General features: G+C 38.4%; 1 protein-coding gene across 2 annotated transcripts in view; it reads right to left on the reverse strand.

Annotated features, from left to right (window-relative positions):
* COG6 (component of oligomeric golgi complex 6) overlaps positions 1–17951 on the reverse strand; it is a 61013-nt gene extending 43062 nt beyond the window's left edge. The window contains exons 1-4 of one of the 2 annotated variants that reach the window (XM_075722260.1): positions 17829–17951; positions 17061–17204; positions 16625–16696; positions 12175–12233 (exon numbers count right to left, since the gene is read on the reverse strand). In XM_075722260.1, coding sequence (XP_075578375.1) covers positions 12175–12233; positions 16625–16696; positions 17061–17204; positions 17829–17951 — 398 coding nt within the window. Of the gene's footprint in view, positions 1–12174; positions 12234–16624; positions 16697–17060; positions 17205–17548; positions 17716–17828 lie in introns of those variants that run through there. The other variant, XM_075722266.1, reaches the window with a different exon arrangement.
* Positions 17952–19249: the final 1298 nt, after the last annotated feature.

A 19249-nucleotide genomic window follows, 5' to 3' on the forward strand; every position in this document is an offset into this window, starting at 1 on the left:
AGTTGGGATACAAATTTACGAATCTCACAAGCAATCAAAATGTAATGGCTAATTCTCTCTTTGATTACCCTTCCTGAAATAAACACAGCAGGGATGTAATATGCAAACGCCATCTCGTGGGCAGCATCTTTTTGCACACGTTTTGTTACACACACCTTACACCCAAAGAAGGACCCAAATGAATATAGTTTTATTCCACAGGAAGAGACTGGAATTCCTGTAGCAACAGAAAAATTGCTCAAGCTGTGGTTTGAGCACACAGCATTCTAGGAAATAAGGACTACTTTTTCAGGACATTGAGAAGACACTACTTAGTTATTTGTAGAAGAACAAGGCTCCATTACTTTAAGACCACTTCAGCTTCCAATGTAATTCCTGCAGGATAAATACAGTGTTATTATAGGGTGGTAAGACAGGCAAGTACACTTCTAATACTGACTGCAACAATTAAATTTCCTTGCAAGACCAAAGCTTGAAAATTAAGCTTTTACTTACTTATTTACCACTTCCCTACTACCCAACTAGTGTCTGGACTGCATTCAGCTGTAAGAAGCACAGAAAACTGGCTTCTCTTCTGTAGACAGGGATGGCCTTCCCATCCTGCTGTTCCACAAACTCTTTTAAAGACCAGATGAAATGTTTCGCAATTGTTAGTGCTTTATCATACTGAACAGTGAGAAGGAAGGGGATATAAAATCCAACAGTATTTCAGCAGTAAAATTTATGAAAAACAAAGGGGAAAGCAACCCAGTACTTGTAAGTTACACAGAAGATACCAAAGCAAAAAGGAAAACAAAAACCTCATACGCTTTAATACCACACCTCTAACTGGTAAGTCAGGTTTCCCCAGGGTCCTATACAGATGTGGTCATTTTGCTTTTACGTGCACAGTTTTGCAATGCCTAAAACCCAACTGTCTATTTTATTTTCTCTAAGTAAACTCTACAACTGCAATTGCAAATGCAGGGTCTCCATGATGCTGAATCTTTCTCAGGGAAGGAACAGGAGTGATGGGAGGATAATTTTGGCCAACTAAACAGGCAATGACAGCAGATGCATCCTTGAAAAATTATAGCACTTTCCAAGCAATCTGGTGGTAGCTCAATGCAAGTGAGGAAGAATAGGGAAGATGTCTGAAAAGGGAGGGCTCAAGAGTGTATACACAGCTTGGAAACAAGAAAATGCAGGTACAGGAAGAAGGGAAATGTGTTTGGAAGACAGGAAAGAGATAGATAAGCATCATGATGGTTTGGCAAGGAGGTGAAGTCAGTTTTCTAGCACAAGGAATGGGGCACAGGAAAGATTTAGAACAGAATGGAAAGTACCAAAAGATTCTGGGGACAGAGAGGGGAGACGTGTGAGGTGATGGGTCTGAAGGGATGGAAGTTGCCCCATCTTCTCTTTGAATAAATTTATCTAAATCTCTCATATCAGGGTGAGGACATGCAAGACTATCTTCAAACCTAAACAGACCTGGCACTGTTTTCCAGCCCCACTGGTATGCTTTTCTGACACAGAAGTGTGGTAGACCTCAACACAGTGGAAGGAGAATAGAAGAATACCATTTTGAACACATTCAGTAATTTTTCAGCAGGAAGATCAAGCGATAAAATCTGAAGAGAGGAAGCCATGGTGTAACTTCAGCTGGAGACAGAGACAAAAAAAAAAAAAAAAAACAAGAGAAGCCATCTACAAAACTTACTCACAAGAATTAACAGACAGGAGGATACTAAGAAAAGAGTATTTTTAACTAAATATTAGGCTTGTGAGAGAATTTCTGATGATAATAACTACGTCATTCTCACAACACAGATGAAAGATGGATCAGGTCTGCTTTGTAGTAATATATTCCATCATTGCAGCAATGCCTGAGCCATGCTGTTTAGGCTGCCTCAGCCATCCCTTCTCATCCCTGCCCTGTACTGCCCTTTCCACTGTGGCAGAACCATTGTTTGTACTATCATGTAGTGAATCAGATCAGGGAACAAATCTGGCAGGAAAAAAACAAGTCTTTATTTTATTTATTTTTTGGGGGTGGAGGTTATATGTACTCTCTAATTCAGCTTACCACAGGCCTGTACTAAGGGACTGTGGGGTACTAAGTTCTGTACAGGCACACCCCGTGTACTAAGGAGAGTGCAAGCACAGCGAGCTGCCAGAGGCAAGGGGGCAATATCTACTTAGTTCACTGCTGCTATGAAACTGCTCATGAAAACTACACTTCACAACTCTTCTGGAGTATAAAAAGAGCTCATTTCCATAGTCAGTTACAACAAATAATAATAATAATAATAATAAAAATAAATATTAAGACCCTCCCCTCTCAACGCCTCCAAAAACCTAGAGGCATATGACATAGCTACTCAAATTGAAAATCAGGCAAGGACACTTAAAATTTCACCCAGTGATGGTGCTTTGAACAGCACATTCCAGTTCCATGCCATTGTGCCGAGGAAGCCTAATCCATCAATGTCACCATCGTTGTATTTGGTTGAAACAACAGACAATGTAATTTAGTGAATCAACTTTATTTAATAGTTGCTCTGAGTCTCTCCTCTTGTGATGGAAATCTCAATTTAATATAAAACCACAAAGCTGAAAAGACTTACACTGCATTACCCCTCCCTTCAGGGAGAAGGAGGAAGGTAGGAAAGGGACTGGAGAAAGCAAATGCAACATCTTCTGTGGTTTCAACTGAAACAAGATCTCCCATAAACAGGAGCAGACCAGATGTTGAGAAACTTTTCTGTTCTTTGAACTTGTATATCTCCTGAGTGTATAAACTGTTAAGTGCTTTTACAGAAGATCTCCATTTACTATTACATCCTGCTCTTCAAATTTTTTGAATGTACACTTTCATCAAACTGGCAGGGGGAAGTCTGATTTTAAGAAGTGCAATATACCAGGCATAACAGGTTTTTTTTCAGTTTGCTTTGCAGATTTGTTGGAACTAGGGTTGTAGACTTTCAAAGAACAAGGACCAGAGTCAGGAACTGTACAAACAGCATGCTTGTTAGTCCGCACTGGAATTCTGTGCACCCTTTACTCCTGGGGTTATAAAAATGAACAATGGCAGAAGACCTCACTACTCAACCTCTCTCCTCCTGCAAGTAAGTCCTCGGTCTGCACAGTCCTCCATTCCTTTTTTGCTGCTACAGAGAACAAGGCTCAATCAAACATTGTGCCTTAAAGCCATTCCCATCCCTGGCTGTGTCTTTGGCTAACACCTGCTGTAACTGCTCACTGACCCACTGTGCACACTCCTAATAATTAACTTTTATAAAACAGAGTCAATATATTAAACTGTAGCATCCTTGCAAGTTAAAAGTTCCACAATGTAAATACAAAACAACAGCCTCAAGGTGGCAGCAATGTTTCATCTATCTTTCTCAAGATAGGGATTCAGAAGTGGTGAGAAACATCTATTCTAAACCTAAAAGCACGCGTCTGAATTTTGATAAAGCTATTTCTTTTCATCTCTTTACAAAGGACATGGGATTTCAACAAGCTATTCAGTTTCAAAACCCAGGTTAGCCACCTCTGCTTATGCTGGCTATGAAAGTTGCCTTGGTTATCAATCTGCATGAGAAAGAGATCCTATATCCTAGATGATGGATCAGGAACAACACATGTAAAGTGCTACGTACCCTTGACATCTATCTGGCAGTATACAGTATTAATGAGACCAATGCAGTTGCATAGGTATTTAATTTTTTTTTATATATATATATATTTTTCCTCAGACATAAGCTAACAGATATTTAACTAGAATTTAATCAATCTTATTAAACCAGGGAAATGGATTAAAATATCACTCAAGTTTGCTATAATTATTTCACTGCAATAAGTGCTATGCAAAACACAATGCAGGTAACAACAAAAGCTAGAGTAAGGCCATCTTACATATAACCCACAACTATCAGTACCTGTGCACATTTGGACATTTCAAGACCCACTGGCCTTTCTGTAAACATAATTATTTCTAAACTATGTTCTAAGCAAGTGCAGCACAGTAGAGGAAAGGCCACACTGTGCTGTTATCCCAAAGCTTCTTTTTTTTTCCTTTTACAAAAGTTATCCTTGCATAAAGGAACAAAACTAACAGATCATGGGAACGCAGCACGGATGCAAAGGGGGAAGTGCCAAGTGCTGGTAGACTTTGGAGCTTGGGCGGGGACGGGACTCCAACAAAGAGCAATTTCCCCAGTTTTAATCGTTGCCAGGGAGACAGAATTCTTTTGCAAGAGAACTCAAAAGGCTGGGAAAACTATGCACTTCATGCACTTTTCCCTTGAACCAAATACAAATGCGCACTATTTGTTAGGATTATCACCTAGACAGCCCAAAAAATGAGGCGGAGGAGAAACAGGCTTTTCCAAAGTTTAATTTTATCTTGCCACCAAGTACAACATAAAAGTCTGCTAGCTTCCTCTACCTAGAACAAGTCATAGCAGTATGTTCTGAAATTATTTTCAATTTGTGGTACTGAGGATTCAACACACTTTTAAAGCCTCAAAACCACAGAGTATTTCTAACTCATAAATACAAACATGTACAAATGCTTTCCAGCAGCAGCTGGAAAAATCATTTTTCTGTGATGGTTTTTATGGAAAGCAATATACAAGACTTTATAACAAAACATCTACACACAAGTGTTAGGAAACCGTTTTTTAGAATAAGTACCACGTGCAAAAATGCATTTATAAATGCTGAGAACAAATGTTTTTATTCTACATTTTCTCTGTCAAACACATCTTTTATTAAAGAACTGAAATACTGTGAGAAGGTATTCAGTGACCAATTCCATCAGAGAATATAATTACAAAATTTTCTCCTTAATTAAAAAACAGGAAGGCACAGAAAATCATAGTGAATTGTCTAACATTCCCAGGATACAGGAAAATAGCAGTAAGATTATAGAAGGTTTTAGTAAGACCTCGTCTGGAAAACAGGTCGCAATCCTGATCATCTGTGTTCAAGAACAATGGACTCCCATTAGACCAGAGCTAGCAGTATAATCATGGGAATGGAGGACCTAATTTATGAGAGGAGATGATGCAAGCTCATAAGTCAAAGGACAAGATGAGAAACCAGCCAATTTATATCCAAGAATTAGGTTGGAAATTAGGGAAAGACTTTTACTGGAAAAAACAAGCTTTTGAGGTCAGTGTTCCAAGAACAGCAACATATAAAAAATGCAGAAATAATTAACTAGTTATATGTCGAACAGTTGATGAGTTTATGAAAGTCATCATGCAAATGATAGCTAGCAGCAGGAGAGTGGACTTGAACTTAGAAGGTTTCTCCCATCTGTAATCCCTATCTAAAGACAGCTAGCCTGCAATGCTGCAGCCCTGCCGTATAATACATTCTGCTCTAAAAATAAATAGGTAAAAATGAAAAAGGCTAAATCAAAAATTTAGCAACAGATGATACTAATTGCACTGAAATGATTCAAACGTTGCCAAACAGATTACTAAACACTAGAATAAAAAAGCTTATATACTGTAAATAAATTCATAGAATTTAATAATTTTCTACTTACATACCAATCACGCTTTCTATAAACATCCTTGGTATCTATCTACAGAATAGTCCGGAAAAGCGATTTTCACATGCAAAACTTCACAGGAATCATGTGATATATACACTTACCAGGTAAATCAGTGTTTAGCAATGGTTAAGATACAAGATATGGTTCCTAACTTGTGAACAGAGATTACATTAAAAAGGAGTTTATTTCCAGTTAATAGATTCTTTTCCATCTTGTAGAGGTGAACTACTTGATATTATTGTACCGAACAGACTGATATCTTCAGCATATCTTTTATACAATCTGATATAAAGACATCTGAAAGACGACTGCTTAGTCTAGCTTCAAATTTGCCACCTAATTCAAAAATGTTGCCAAAGACATGACAATAACACACTGTTCTCCACATCCACCTGGAAGATCAGAACAAATGAGCTCAACCAGCAGCAAAAGGAGAGCTAAATCAGGTAGTAGGAAAACAATAAAGAACCAAAATAAATTTCCAGGGAAGACCACGGGCTCTCTGTTCGTGGGCTTTTCTTCTAAGAGCAGATTAGACAAAGATCAGTCAGGAATGGTATCATGTAACTGATTCTGCACTTCTCATGAATGTTTCTCAACCTGTAAGACCATGCCTCATTTCATATTGATCAAGAGAGTACTTCATGCCTCAGAGTATGTTTTTGCCAGGTAGAAAAGCTGGCAGGAAATAAGGCTTTGCACTTCCTCTGTTGGTCGTGGCTAGGATATGACAAATTAGGGTTTTTTTCCTTCAGATCCATTTCAGCTGTTTTGATTCCTATGTTATATGCCCCGTTACCTATGCTTTACTTTGGTACAAATCAGGAAGGAAAATCAGCCTCAGTATTTCAAGCCTTCACTCTCCCCCACATCAAATTATAATTCAGTTTAGGCAATCACTGCTTTTTCTCATGAAGCTTATTCACAGGAATAAATGTAATTACAACTTTCAAAAGGTCAAGACGTGAAATACATCTCATCAGTGCAAACCACCAGATCACCACTTTTCTCAGCATACGTTGATGAAAGCAAACCTCTCTAACCTGCTACAAATACTCCTGAACTTCCTGCATCATTTCCAAATTGACTATGACGAAAAAGATATTTTTTTAAAAAGAAAATGAAAAAAGCACGACCAAGAGACAAGCATGAGAGACCCGCAGCGTAGCACTACTGAAGCAGCAGATATTCACTAAGAAACATTTTTCGTAAGACTTTTGACCTTGTATTGAGCACAGAGGTGACAGTGAAATCATTCATTGAACTCCAAGAACTGTGCTGAATTTAAATAAAGAGCAAGTCTGAATGTCATTCACTTAAAATGAATTGAAGTATCCACTGCTGCATTCCAAAATATGTTTGGGAATCATATTTAACTGTATTTTTTAAAAGTGAGACAATCCTAGTGCTACAGAAACTGATTTTCTGGAATGAACATAACTAATAAGGACTCTGACATCAAAACACACATTTTGCTCTGTTTAAGAACACAATTAATAGAAACTAGCACAACAAGATAATGTGTAAAGGTGTTTAAGTGAATAATCTCAATGAAAGCTCTGAAACATTAGCATGACTCAAAAAAAATATCTGAGCCATTTCCGTTTCCATTCTTTCATACAGTTTTCAGAGTACGGTCATCTTTATTTCCAGAAAACTACTTCGGACTCTCACCAATTTTCTATTTCTGCAGGCTTATTTTCTGTGATCTCCCTGTGCATATACATACACTCACATAATTGCTCTTATTTAATTTTATAAGAATTAATATTGTAACTATTACCCTCTGGTCTCTTTCTTCAATTGTTAGATCCACGACTGTCATTTGTGGCTAACCTCAAAAACAGTCTTGCGTAATACCTCACCATTAAGTGGCTGGTAGAACTACTATGAAGCCAGGCTTCTGGCATTCTGCATACAGTATTTTAGAACTGTGCTGTTATTTCTCTGATTTGGGAAATGTACTGAACTCCAGGACACTTGTTCCCAATGCAAGGTGAAGCAGTTTAATATTGCAAGTACATTTTTAGCTTCGCACAAAGGAAAAAAGAACCAAACTCAGGTACAACAAGAGAACTGACAAGTCACAGAAAGCATTTATTAAAATCTCACTTCAAGGAGCAAGATCCTTTTTCTGTCAGCCTATTAGCAATGGCAATAAACAAATCCACGTATTTTAAAATGCAGCAGATGTTGTTTGTAAACAAACTAATCTCCTCATTACTATACATAAAAAGCCTAATGCAACCTGAAAGCAGTATTAGTGTGCTCAATTAAATGTATAAAAATCCAGTGAAAATATTGAAGAAGTGGATTTTTAACAATTCACAGAAATTGTCTAAAGTCACTACCTCAGTTCTTCTTTATTATCAAAGTTTGTTGTGAAACACATTACAACAAACATTCTATTTAAGACTCTACATTACTGAACAGCAATAAATTAACCTCATGTTATAGAGAAATGGGTTGAACAGTTTGGACTACTTTATTTCACACTACATGGTTCTATGAAGTTATGATAAGTCCCAGTTTTGAGAAGAGGAAAAAAGAAAACCCTAGTTCCTATGTTAAGCAGATTCCATAACTTAAATAATGTGAAAGAAAACTGTTCTGCTTCTAATGTACAGTACAGTTTTTAACTAGTCTTTACAGAGAAAACAGATTTAGAACAAGCAACCTAATTGACCAAAGAAATGCACCAATTCTGACATATTTAGAACTATAAAAATGCAATTGTATTAATGGAAGATTACTTTATAAATTTGTTACATGAAGTAACACATTCTATTTAGCATTTATGCCAAACTGGGTCTAAAGCTCACAAAATTACAAGAAAAACAATGCTGCGAAGCAACCACCTGAGAATGCAGCAGTTTTAACTTCAGAGATGAACGTCTTATTTTTTATTTAACCAAATGTCTTAAATTACACATTTTACCAACACAGGAAGTCCCAAATAGCTTATCAAGATTACCTGTAGGATACTGCAAATGGACCACTATACCTTCAAACCACAAATTTGAGAGACTAGCATGACCAACAAGGAGTTCAGTTAAGAAACTTAGAAAACTGAAAATCATCTTGAACTACACTTAATTATATAGGTGATAATGGAAAGCAAAAACTAATTACTATAATAAACCTAGTACCTGCACAGAACCACTGAGACAGCCATCCCCTCGCAAGTACCGCAGAAGAGAAAGCATACACGCAAGGATGAAAGCATGAACAAGCATTCTTACTTAAAATGTTCATCCTCACACTCAAGTTCCCGTGGCCACCCTACATCTTCGGGAAACTTTATCCACTACTGCTATCATGCAGTTCTTGATTAAAAAAACCACTACACAGGTTCAAATGCCACATAGGGAAAAAATTTCTGAAGAGATATTTACATTTGCAAGGTCAAAAAATGTTGCAATCTAAGAAAATAGTTCACTTACTATTTCAATCTTTCCTTTATTTGCTTTGTATAGCTAGGGGAATAAAGTTACATCTCCAATTAAAAAGACTTTGGCTACTGACTTCTTTCTCTGCTTCTGAAGTGATCACTTTGTTCAATTGCAGTTCGCTTTAAACTTCATACTAACTATAACAGCTTTTGAAAAAAATTATTTTCCACAATAACTGACCAGCCCAGAGATTCCACCTGTCATTTACTGAAAACAGTCTTAAGACTATTACAGAAAGACAACTAGACATCTTAGATCAAAGCCAGAGCTAACATGTATTCTTAGAAAATGAAGGGAAGCTGTGAAATACTCAGTTATTTGCCTAAGTAACTTTCTATCTTCATCATATTATGAGTGAAGACAGAGGCCCATGTTGCCTAAAATTTCACTCAAATACAAAAATTAAATATTTTTTAAAAGGTAAATCCCTAATTACCATAAACACATGAAATGCATCTGGAAGTTTACTGTCTCCCTTCAGTTTTAGAACACTGAATCAAATCATAACATTTTCCTCCTATGAGAACATGGTCAGCTGAAGTAAATCAGATAAAAGCTAAGCATAATAGAAGACCTTTTTATTGACCAACAGCTAGTATGACAAATCATTTACTGCAAATCAAAATAATTTCTGAAGTTATTTTTTAAAAATGGCTACAAAACATGAAAATAGATGAGGACTTAATGTAGTGCTCACTGAGAAGGGCAGAGTCAAAATAACTTCCGTAAGGACAGTGTAAACAACTGGTTCAGGAAAAGGGCTGAATGTATTACCTCTGCTATTACAAAATGTTCAGTAACTATCACTGTGAAAAAGAAGAACATAACTAATCTGAAAAGGAAGAACATAATTGATTTCTGTTTTTCAGGATAATGTTTAAAAACATACCATTCCTCAACACTGATTTAAGAACTTAACTCAAATTCTGTGGTACATAAAATGGAATTTGTTTTTTAAAATATATGTTCATGTTAAACTAAAAAAATACACCAAAAATTCTACTGTACTGATGCTATTTGAATACAAATTCCCATTATCCTAAACTTCAAGAAACTTCTAGGCATGTTTTCTTTTGAAATGCCTATCATAAAATAAACAGCTGGTGGGACTACAGAGAGTAGAAACGGAAATTTGAGATTGCTGAAATCTGGAGACTCCTGTAACTTTCATAGTAAGAAGAGAGACATCTTTTTATAGGAAGAACTCTAAAAACCAGTACGGTCAGCAATTACTACTTTGTTCTAGACTGACTGTTCTTGCTTTAGAGTCACTGTTTCAACCGCCTTCTTTTTGAATGGGTCCAGCTTTCATCTCTGCATTTTAACCAGACAGCATTTTTAGGACAACCCTCAGAAGACAGAGAAGACACACCTCCCAGTTTCACCATTTACTCCTTCGTTGGCTAAGAAATGTCACCTGTTAAGTTGAAGGAATCAGCAATTTAAGACCTGTCTTTTTTCTGACTGCAGGCAAGATTTCAGCTTTTCAAGAAACCCCTAACATTAGGTAGCCAATGCCTCTTCATGTGCCTGTTGTAAACCAAAGAGATGCATCAGGACAGTCATTTAATAAGTCAAATAAAAGATGACTCAAATGTCCCATGCAGAACAAACCAGCCTTCCCATTGCAGCGTTTGCTTAAATTTTTCTTAAGTTTAGCCAGGAAAAAAGTTAACTTTGTTAATAAATGGCACTATGAATCTTCCATAACCATCATATTGTAAGATCACAAGTACTGTTTGGCTTCTGCTAGTGGGTACTTCATGGTAAACTTACAAAACAGCCTTTCGAAAGGGAACTTTTTCCTACATGTGCACTCTAAGGTCAGACCCTTAGAAGGATAGGCTATTTCCCAAACCTTTTTTCTCCCTCACACTAGGGGGATGTTCTGTGTCTTAAAGGAATTAGCAGAAAGTCTTTTAAGCAAAACTATTGTGACAGTAAGGACTATATTGTAGAAATACTGATGTACCGTCTGCATAATCTCCTTTAATGGAATTCAAGGCCAATTAGACATAAATCACTTGGGATTGGTCTTGGTATCTTCCATTCTGCTTCAGAACAAGGAATCAAAGCAGCTTCCCTTTTCCTGAGAATACGGAAAACAGATGACCAATTCTTGGTCCTACTACTTCACATACTCTTATTTAAAATAACAAATTTTCTAAGACCTGACTTCTGCTCACTTACTTAAACCGTGACTTTGCCAAATCCTTCATTTTATATGAACCAGTACTGTATTTTATGCAGTTATTCTGAATTCAACTTTTAAAATATGTACAGATTACACTCTAACCTCACATTCAGACTCTCACAGGACATAATCCACTTCCTACCAAAGTCCACAACATGAACCTACTGATTTTGGAAGTGCACCTGGAGCTATCCAAAGTCATAATTTCTACTAGAAACTTATCACTGGAAATAATTATTTCTAATCTCCAGTGAACTGTATATAATTTTCAGAAGAAAGCTCATAAAGCAAGGAGATTCATTCTTCTACACTGACAAAGGCTAAAGCTGTAAAAACCAGAGGCCCTAGCCATAAAAACGATAAAGACCACTTGAATCTGTTGTAGGCTATTATCCCCTTCCCATCAATAAAAAAGCAAAATACAAATCCTTTCTTCCACAAGAGGTTGGAGAACCAAGGGAAAAAACGGTCTACATAAGGCTCACTAAACAGCACTTAATGTGTTTCACAGTTAGCTTTAAATATGGCAGAGTAGGCTATAATCCAACTTTCTGTTCCTAGATACGGTCCCTGAACAAGCGTGATTTCCAATGGATATGAAGCATTAACAAGAACCCTGTGAAACTAATGAGACACTGAGTAGGTCCGTATCTGTTACAAAACAACTGACACTAGATAAACCACATCTATATACAGCATGCTTTACTACTGTAACTGATTCTCTTCCCTAAAAGGTCAATTTTTATGACAAGTACTAACACATGTTCTTACCTTTTTGTATCCTCTAGTAATAAACTAAGAGTTTGTATTTTTATTCCAATTGAGCTACAAACACAGACAGTTTTAAGAACAAAATACAAATTAAAACAACAAAAACCCCAAAGTCATTACACAAAAGAGTGGCAGAACCAGCTAAAAGAAAATTGCATCAGTACTATCATGTCTTCAAGAAATAAATAAAGTGGTATACATACTTTTCTGCTTGGAGTTTGGTGGTTTTTACTATCAAGTCCTGGGTTTGTTCCTTTGCTGCCTAGAATACAATTAGAATAATTAAGTATGTGAAACAAACACAAACATATCAAATGTATTGCACAACCTTTCAAATATATAATACTTTTGAAGCTTTCTGACTATCAGCAGTTTAAAGCGTCTACTCTGTGAGACAAAGGGACTTTCTGAAATAAGTATTTATTAACTCTCCCTATTCTCAGGCATGAAAAAATCATAGAATCATAGAATCGTTTATGTTGGAAAAGACCTTTAAGATCATCCAGTCCAACCATTAACCAACATTACCAAGTCCACACTAAACCAATTAAGGGTAGACTAGACTAAACCAAGCCTCGAAGTGCCACGACTACCCATTTTTTGAATGCTTCCAGGGATAAATAATAAATTAATAAATAATAAATAAATATCCTTATCCATATATATTTTCATCTTTATATACATTTATATTCACAAATGGTTTATTTTTTATTTATATGTAATACAAAAACATTCTATAAATATTAGAAATAGTTCCGATTATTTTGTTTGTCCATCAACTGTAAATTGTTTGCTGCTACAAAATGAAAAATGAAACAAGTTCCTCTGGATGCTGAACTGCCCAGTACCAGTGTCCATCCAGCCATTTTAGACAACATGAATACAGCTGTCTGGGCTGGTCTTAGCAAGTTTAGCTCTACAGTCCAAGTAGCTTACAGGGCTGTAAGGACCAAGTGCAATGCATTTAAGAAGTCCACCACAGCCCTAAACATTCAGTGATGGCAATGTAAGGGAATCCATGCAGAAACAGTTCTGCTACAGCCAACAGCTGCACGACTAAGGGGATTGCTGCAACTGAACTTAAAGAGTTCAGAAACTTATCCCTCAGCAAGGGGACAAAAGACATCCAGAACTGCTGGTTTCCCACTGGACACCACCAGTGATCTTTTAGGCAGAAAAATAAGATTTTACAAAAAAAAAAACCAAACAAACAAACAACCCCAAAATCAAAATGCATTCAGTATGGAATAATATTGTAAGTGAAGAAGGGGAAAGAGCTCTAAAGATATTCTGCATAAATAATTTCAAGACTGTAATAGGTCTAAATTACGGTGTTCGCCAAAATGAAGATATCAGTCTTGAAACCTGTGAGAGGTCTACTGCAAGTATATACGCACATGGATTCCTTTCAGCCTTTCTATCTGCCACACTACATTAGTTACAATGGAAAAGCAGTCAAGGTACAGGAACTCTTTGAAAGGTGAAAGGACTGCAACCACTCAAGTACAACTTCAGTCATCAGAGAGAGCCTGAGCTGTTCCATGGATATAGACAGCGGGCACCGCTGAGGTACCAGCTACTGAATTTTCTAAAGGAAACTATTATGCACTAGCACAAGAATTAAATAAAAGCTTAACAGAATTTACTGAACATTTAGTAGTTCCAAAATAATTTAAGCTTTTTATATCTTGTATAAATAATAATATTTAGATTTTTTAATGTATTTGTATTTTCAACTTTTTTTTTTTAAATAATAATGATTTTCTATCCTTCAGCCTAACAAAAAAAAAAAAAGACTATTACAACAAAAGACTGGACCTGAACTATTCAGTATGGAAATCTACTAATTCCAGACTTTCTCCCGCACCCCACTTCCTTCAGAGTTGCAGATTTTAATAAAGCAGAAAGACAGAAGAAGAAATTTGCTTCCTTTCCAGTACTTTCTGGACAGAGATACTAATTGCCAAGAAAAATACTAACAGTAGGACAGCAGAAAGGAAGGAAAAGCAGTTTTTCTGGATCTAGCTAGATACATCAGGAAGCCAGTTTTTATTTACATGCATTCAAATACATGCCAGATACTGTTATTACTGTATGTATGTAATGTTAAGAGCTTACATCTAAGCAAAACAAGGTAACTGGCAGAAAAGAGTCAGACATGCCAGAAAAATCAGAAAATTGGTATTTGATGTTTCTTGCAGATCCAAAATAGAAATATTTTCCTCTTCCTCCCCACCTCAATATACTAATTAAAACTTTCATTATCCTTCAACTCCATTTTCATAGAATCATAGAATTGTTTGGGTTGGAAGAGACCTTTAGGACCATCCAGTCCAACCGTTAACCTAACAGTACGAAGTGCACCACTAAACCAATTAAGGGTAGAGTAACAATTAATTTCATGTGTGTTTTGTTCGATTCCAGCACTTGCCGCCTCCTCCTCTCCCTTTCAGATGCTGCTTTTATCAAGTCACTACCCTGAAATCAGATATGACAGTATCTGGTTATTTGGATTGGATGGTATTATAAACTTAGGAAATAAAAAAGGTAAAAAGCTTTTTGGCTTATCAATGTATAGCCCCTTTCATATCTTGTATTTGTTCTTCTCTCTTAGCACACTTTTCTGCCTTATATGCTATAGATCCTCCTCTTTATATCTTCTACTTGCTCTACTTATTTCATTTTTGTCTTCTTATTCAGCTTGAGCAAGTCTTCATGTCCTATTACAGATAAAATACCACAGTATTTGGCAACTGTGTGCTAGTTCATGAGCTTATTAACTCACTTTACATTCATACAGACAAAGAAAACAGGGCTTGAATTGAGTGAAGTTACGAGCTCTACAGGGCTCTAGAGAAAACCTCCTGTGGGGCACAGAACAAAACTACCTACTGACTTTAACAGAAAAAGAAATCACTGCAGGGTGGCTCTACTCTGGGGAGCGGGGGGAAAAAAAAAAATCATAGATGATAGTTACACTTCATGATCTAAAGACAGAAAAGAGCAAAAATCTGCATGGACACTTGACTCATTTCCACATCTAAGAGTTTAATCAAACTGTTCCTGAACTGCAGTAGGGAATACATCCACATTAACAGTGTTCAAAGAGATCCAAGACCTCTGAGGTGCATTACTCATTGCCTTCCAAAATTGAAAATTAAGTACTGCAGTGAGCTACACTGTACCCTGACACTTTTGGAACAAGTTCATCAAACTGCAAGCATTCTTATAGGAATGACATACAATGAGTATGAAACCTACTCATCTAAGTAGGGGGACACCTAATATCCCCACACACATATTAGGAGGGGAAAACGCAACTGTTTCCACAGGATTTTTTAGTGAAGGATTCTCATTCACATACTATAACTTATCCGCTATATATTCAGAACAGATTTGGTTTGGCAAAACATCTACACTTCAGCACCCATAAACCTTTTAAACTCATCACTGTTCTGAATATTGAACTTGTACACTAAAACCAAGCCAGATTTAGTAATGCATTATGAAACAATTTTTTTTCCCCCCACTATCGTGGTTTAACCCTAGCCAGCAACCAAGCACCACACAGCTGCTCACTCACTCCCCCTGCCCCTATGGGATGGGGGAGAGAATCGGAAGAGTAAAAGTGAGAAAACTTACGGGTTGAGATAAGAACAGTTTAATAATTGAAATAAAGTAAAATAGTAGTAGTAATAATAACAATATAATAGTAATAACAATATAGAAAGCAAGCAATGCACAATGCAATTGCTCACCACCTGCTGACTGATGCCCAGCCAGTCCCCAAGCAGCAACTGCTGCCCCCCGGCCAACCCCCTGCAGCTTCTATACTGGGCATGACGTCATATGGCATGGAATACCCCTTTGGCCAGTTTGGGTCAGCTGTCCTGGCTGTGCCCCTCCCAGCTTCTCACTGGCAGGGCATGAGAAGCTCAAAAGTCCTTGACTAGTGTAAGCATTACTTAGCAACAACTAAAGCATCAGTGTGTTACCAGCATTATTTTCATCCTAAATCCAAAACATCACACCATGCCAGCTACTAGGAAGAAAATTAACTCTATCCCAGCCAAAACTAGGACATGCCTCTAGAATATTACGGATTCAGGATTAATATGAAACAGAATTGCTTTTGTTGCGTATCAGCATTGCGAGACAATGTTATGAAACAAAGCCAATAGAATGAAGATGGTACACCAGATCTGCCTCCCCCTTTGGATTACAAGATACTTTCTCATTAATATACTTGAGGTATTTATATGAACACATAACTCGGACGTAATCAATGGGAAAAGCACACAAATTTTAAATGGAAATACACAAATGTAATCAACCCTTTAATCTCACACACTGCCTATCTAATAAAATATTTTCTCTCTGCTCACATACAAATGGATATCACATTGCTATTCTCAAAGTAAGTATATTGCTGCATTCTGAATTGCAATTTGGAAGAAACTAAAATGACTTCCTCAACACATTTTCTAAATAAGTAAGAAGAAACATATTAATATCCTAAAGTAACATAATACACACACTATGGAAACATCTCTGTGTTGCTGTTAATCTTCCAAAATAATTATTTATCCTTTTACAAGAAGCAGTCACACCTCAAAAGGAAAAATACATGAAGCATATCTATTTAAATATTACCTTCAAACGACTGGACATATCTTCACAGCAGCTGCTCATCGCCTGCACATCTTCGTTTATACTCTCAAGCTCCTAAATAAGTTCAAATAACAGTAACTGTGTTTTAAATCAGAAATGTCATGCCTAAGCCCAGCTTCATCCCACCAAAATGAGATGCCCAAGTTACAAGGAACATAGTTGCTCTAGGCTCCCTGTTAGTCAATGGAGAGAATGCATCCCTAAAGATCAACATTCACTTGGGATTTTTATGTTTGAAACATCACCTCTCTCTGTGCAGGATTTTCATCAAATGAAACAAACGATGAAACAATTTTACTGTAAAAGTATATTTGTCGTAGAAAGTCAAAATCTCTCTTCATCCTTTTTCCTTTTTTAAAACGTTAAATTACATAGCAGTACTCTTGCAAGATAGCTAGTCACACTGTAAAAATGCTACCTCTTTAACTTGCTTGAATATGTGGACAAATTCTTCATTTATGGCTAAGCTTCGTCGTTCAATGTCTCCACGCAAGTTTCTTCGGGTGCGCAAACTGTTTTCGACAAAAAAGGTTGAGAGCGCCTTGAGTGCTTCCAGCATTTCCTAGAAAATAAAAAAAGAGCTTAACTTTCCACACAGTTGCAAAGAAGTGCATTACATAGTCTGTAACCGTTCCAAGTTCATGGTCTTATTAAAAAAAAAGAAAAACCTACTACATGGTTTCAGAGAAAAAGCTACCTAAACACACTCCAGATCTCTTGGTAAATAACTAAAATAATTGCTGAGTCTTTCTTCTTCTCCTATTAGAACACACAACTTTGTCTACTATTTTAGAATAGCTTAAATCTGTAAGATTACATTTGGTTAAAGCATGACCCATCCATAGCTAGAAAACATATCAATCAGAAAAAGTTTGAGAAATACCCCCCAAGCTAAGCAGTACAAACCTCCCTACGATTCGGAGGGAACGAACAGGTGCGTGGCATGTCAGCGGAGAAGCAGAAATTAATTTTATTTTTGATTAACGCTGCAAACGTCAGCTTGCGACTCCGCAGCGGAACTGAGGGTATGACAGGGCTCGCTTCCCAATTTCGGAGCCTATCGGGGCTCGCAGCCTCTGACGGCTCATCCGGCCGATTGCCCGCAGGGCGCTCCCCGCAGGGCAGGCCCAGGCCCGGCCCCGAGGCCCGGCCGCGGCCCGGCCCCCTCAGCCGCCGCCCGCCCCACCTTGTCGTTGTCCAGGCGAGTCTCCAGGATCTTGTTGAGCTTGCGGGACAGCGGGTTGCTGCCGGGGGCAGCCAGGAGCCCCGGAGCGGGAGCGGCGAGCGGCGGTGCGGCAGTGTCAGCCATGGCTGCGGCCCCCCCCAGCCGCCCGTACCCAGCGCCGCGGCGGCGGACCGGCTCGGGCGGAAACGCGCTCCCGGGGCTTTGGTTCCGGGCCGGCCCCGGGCGCAGGCCCGCGGCGCTTGGCTGCGCTGGGCGTTTGGTCCCTGGTACAGGTGGCACTCAGGGGAATAAATAAGAGATTTTGGGTTGGTGATAAGAAAGGGTTCGCTTCCTGAGGTCGGAGAGCCTTATTTATTTCATGAAATAAATGTTTTAATTATGAGCATAGCTAAAAAGGAAAAATAAGTGGACTCGTTATTGTATATGCTAATAGCAATGACAGTAAAAGTGTGCCAAAATGAGGAGGGTGTCTCGTTCCGACTGTGCATTTACTGACATGGAGGTTTTACCCCCGAGGTCTCCCCGCAGCTCCAGAGCGGCCGAGCTGCCTCTCCGCCGCCGAGCGAAGGAGACGTGGCTTCGCGAGCCGGGGCCGCGGTGGGGCCCGTGTCCCCCGCCGCGGCAGCCGCGGGCTTCGCTCCCCTGCACACCCGGGACCGGGGCCCACGGCGGTGCCGCTTTCGGTGGTACGGGTCAAACACCTGCCGCAGCCCGGCTGCGTGCCCCGCTCTCGTGCTGCAGCCACGCCGTGCCCCGTGTCAAGCGCTGAGGTGCCATGAAGGCATTTCTGTGGGCTCTCCCAAAGGACAAAAGGCAGGTAGGCAGAGGAAGGTAAGATGCTGTGGAAAGCAGGGGACTATATACAGCACACAGCTGTGTTTTAGAAGACAAGGGTCCCGCCAGGGCGTTAGCTCCGAAAACAACAGCGCCTTGCGTATGCAGTTGAAAGTCTGTTTCTCTTTGTCTGATGGTGTGTGGATCAACAAGCAAAGACTCAAGTGGTGGTGTAACCCCTCAGAAGTTTGGGGACTTCACATTGCTCCTCTGTAGGCTCTTCCTGAAAAGAAGTGCAAGCGAATCGATTAGCCTTTGCCTTTATGCCCACGGTGGAGCACTGAACTCCAGAATGTTTTAATTCACTTATTTTTTTCTTTTAGATTGAGTCATTAGTCTAGCCTTAATTGGTTTAGTGGTGGACTTGGTAGTGTTAGGTTAATGGTTGGACCTGATGATCTTAAAGGTCTTTTCCAACCTAAATGATTCTATGATTCTATGATTTATCTCAAGAAAAAATTGTATGACCAGAGCCCCAGTCCTGAAATCTTAGCATGATAGGGACAGTGATAGGATATTTTTCTATTTAATTTTTAATTTTTGTTTGCTTCCTCACATGGATCCTCTACATAAAAGGCCAGCTTTTC

This window comes from Pelecanus crispus, chromosome 1 (assembly GCF_030463565.1).
Source record: "Pelecanus crispus isolate bPelCri1 chromosome 1, bPelCri1.pri, whole genome shotgun sequence".
Taxonomy (NCBI): domain Eukaryota; kingdom Metazoa; phylum Chordata; class Aves; order Pelecaniformes; family Pelecanidae; genus Pelecanus; species Pelecanus crispus.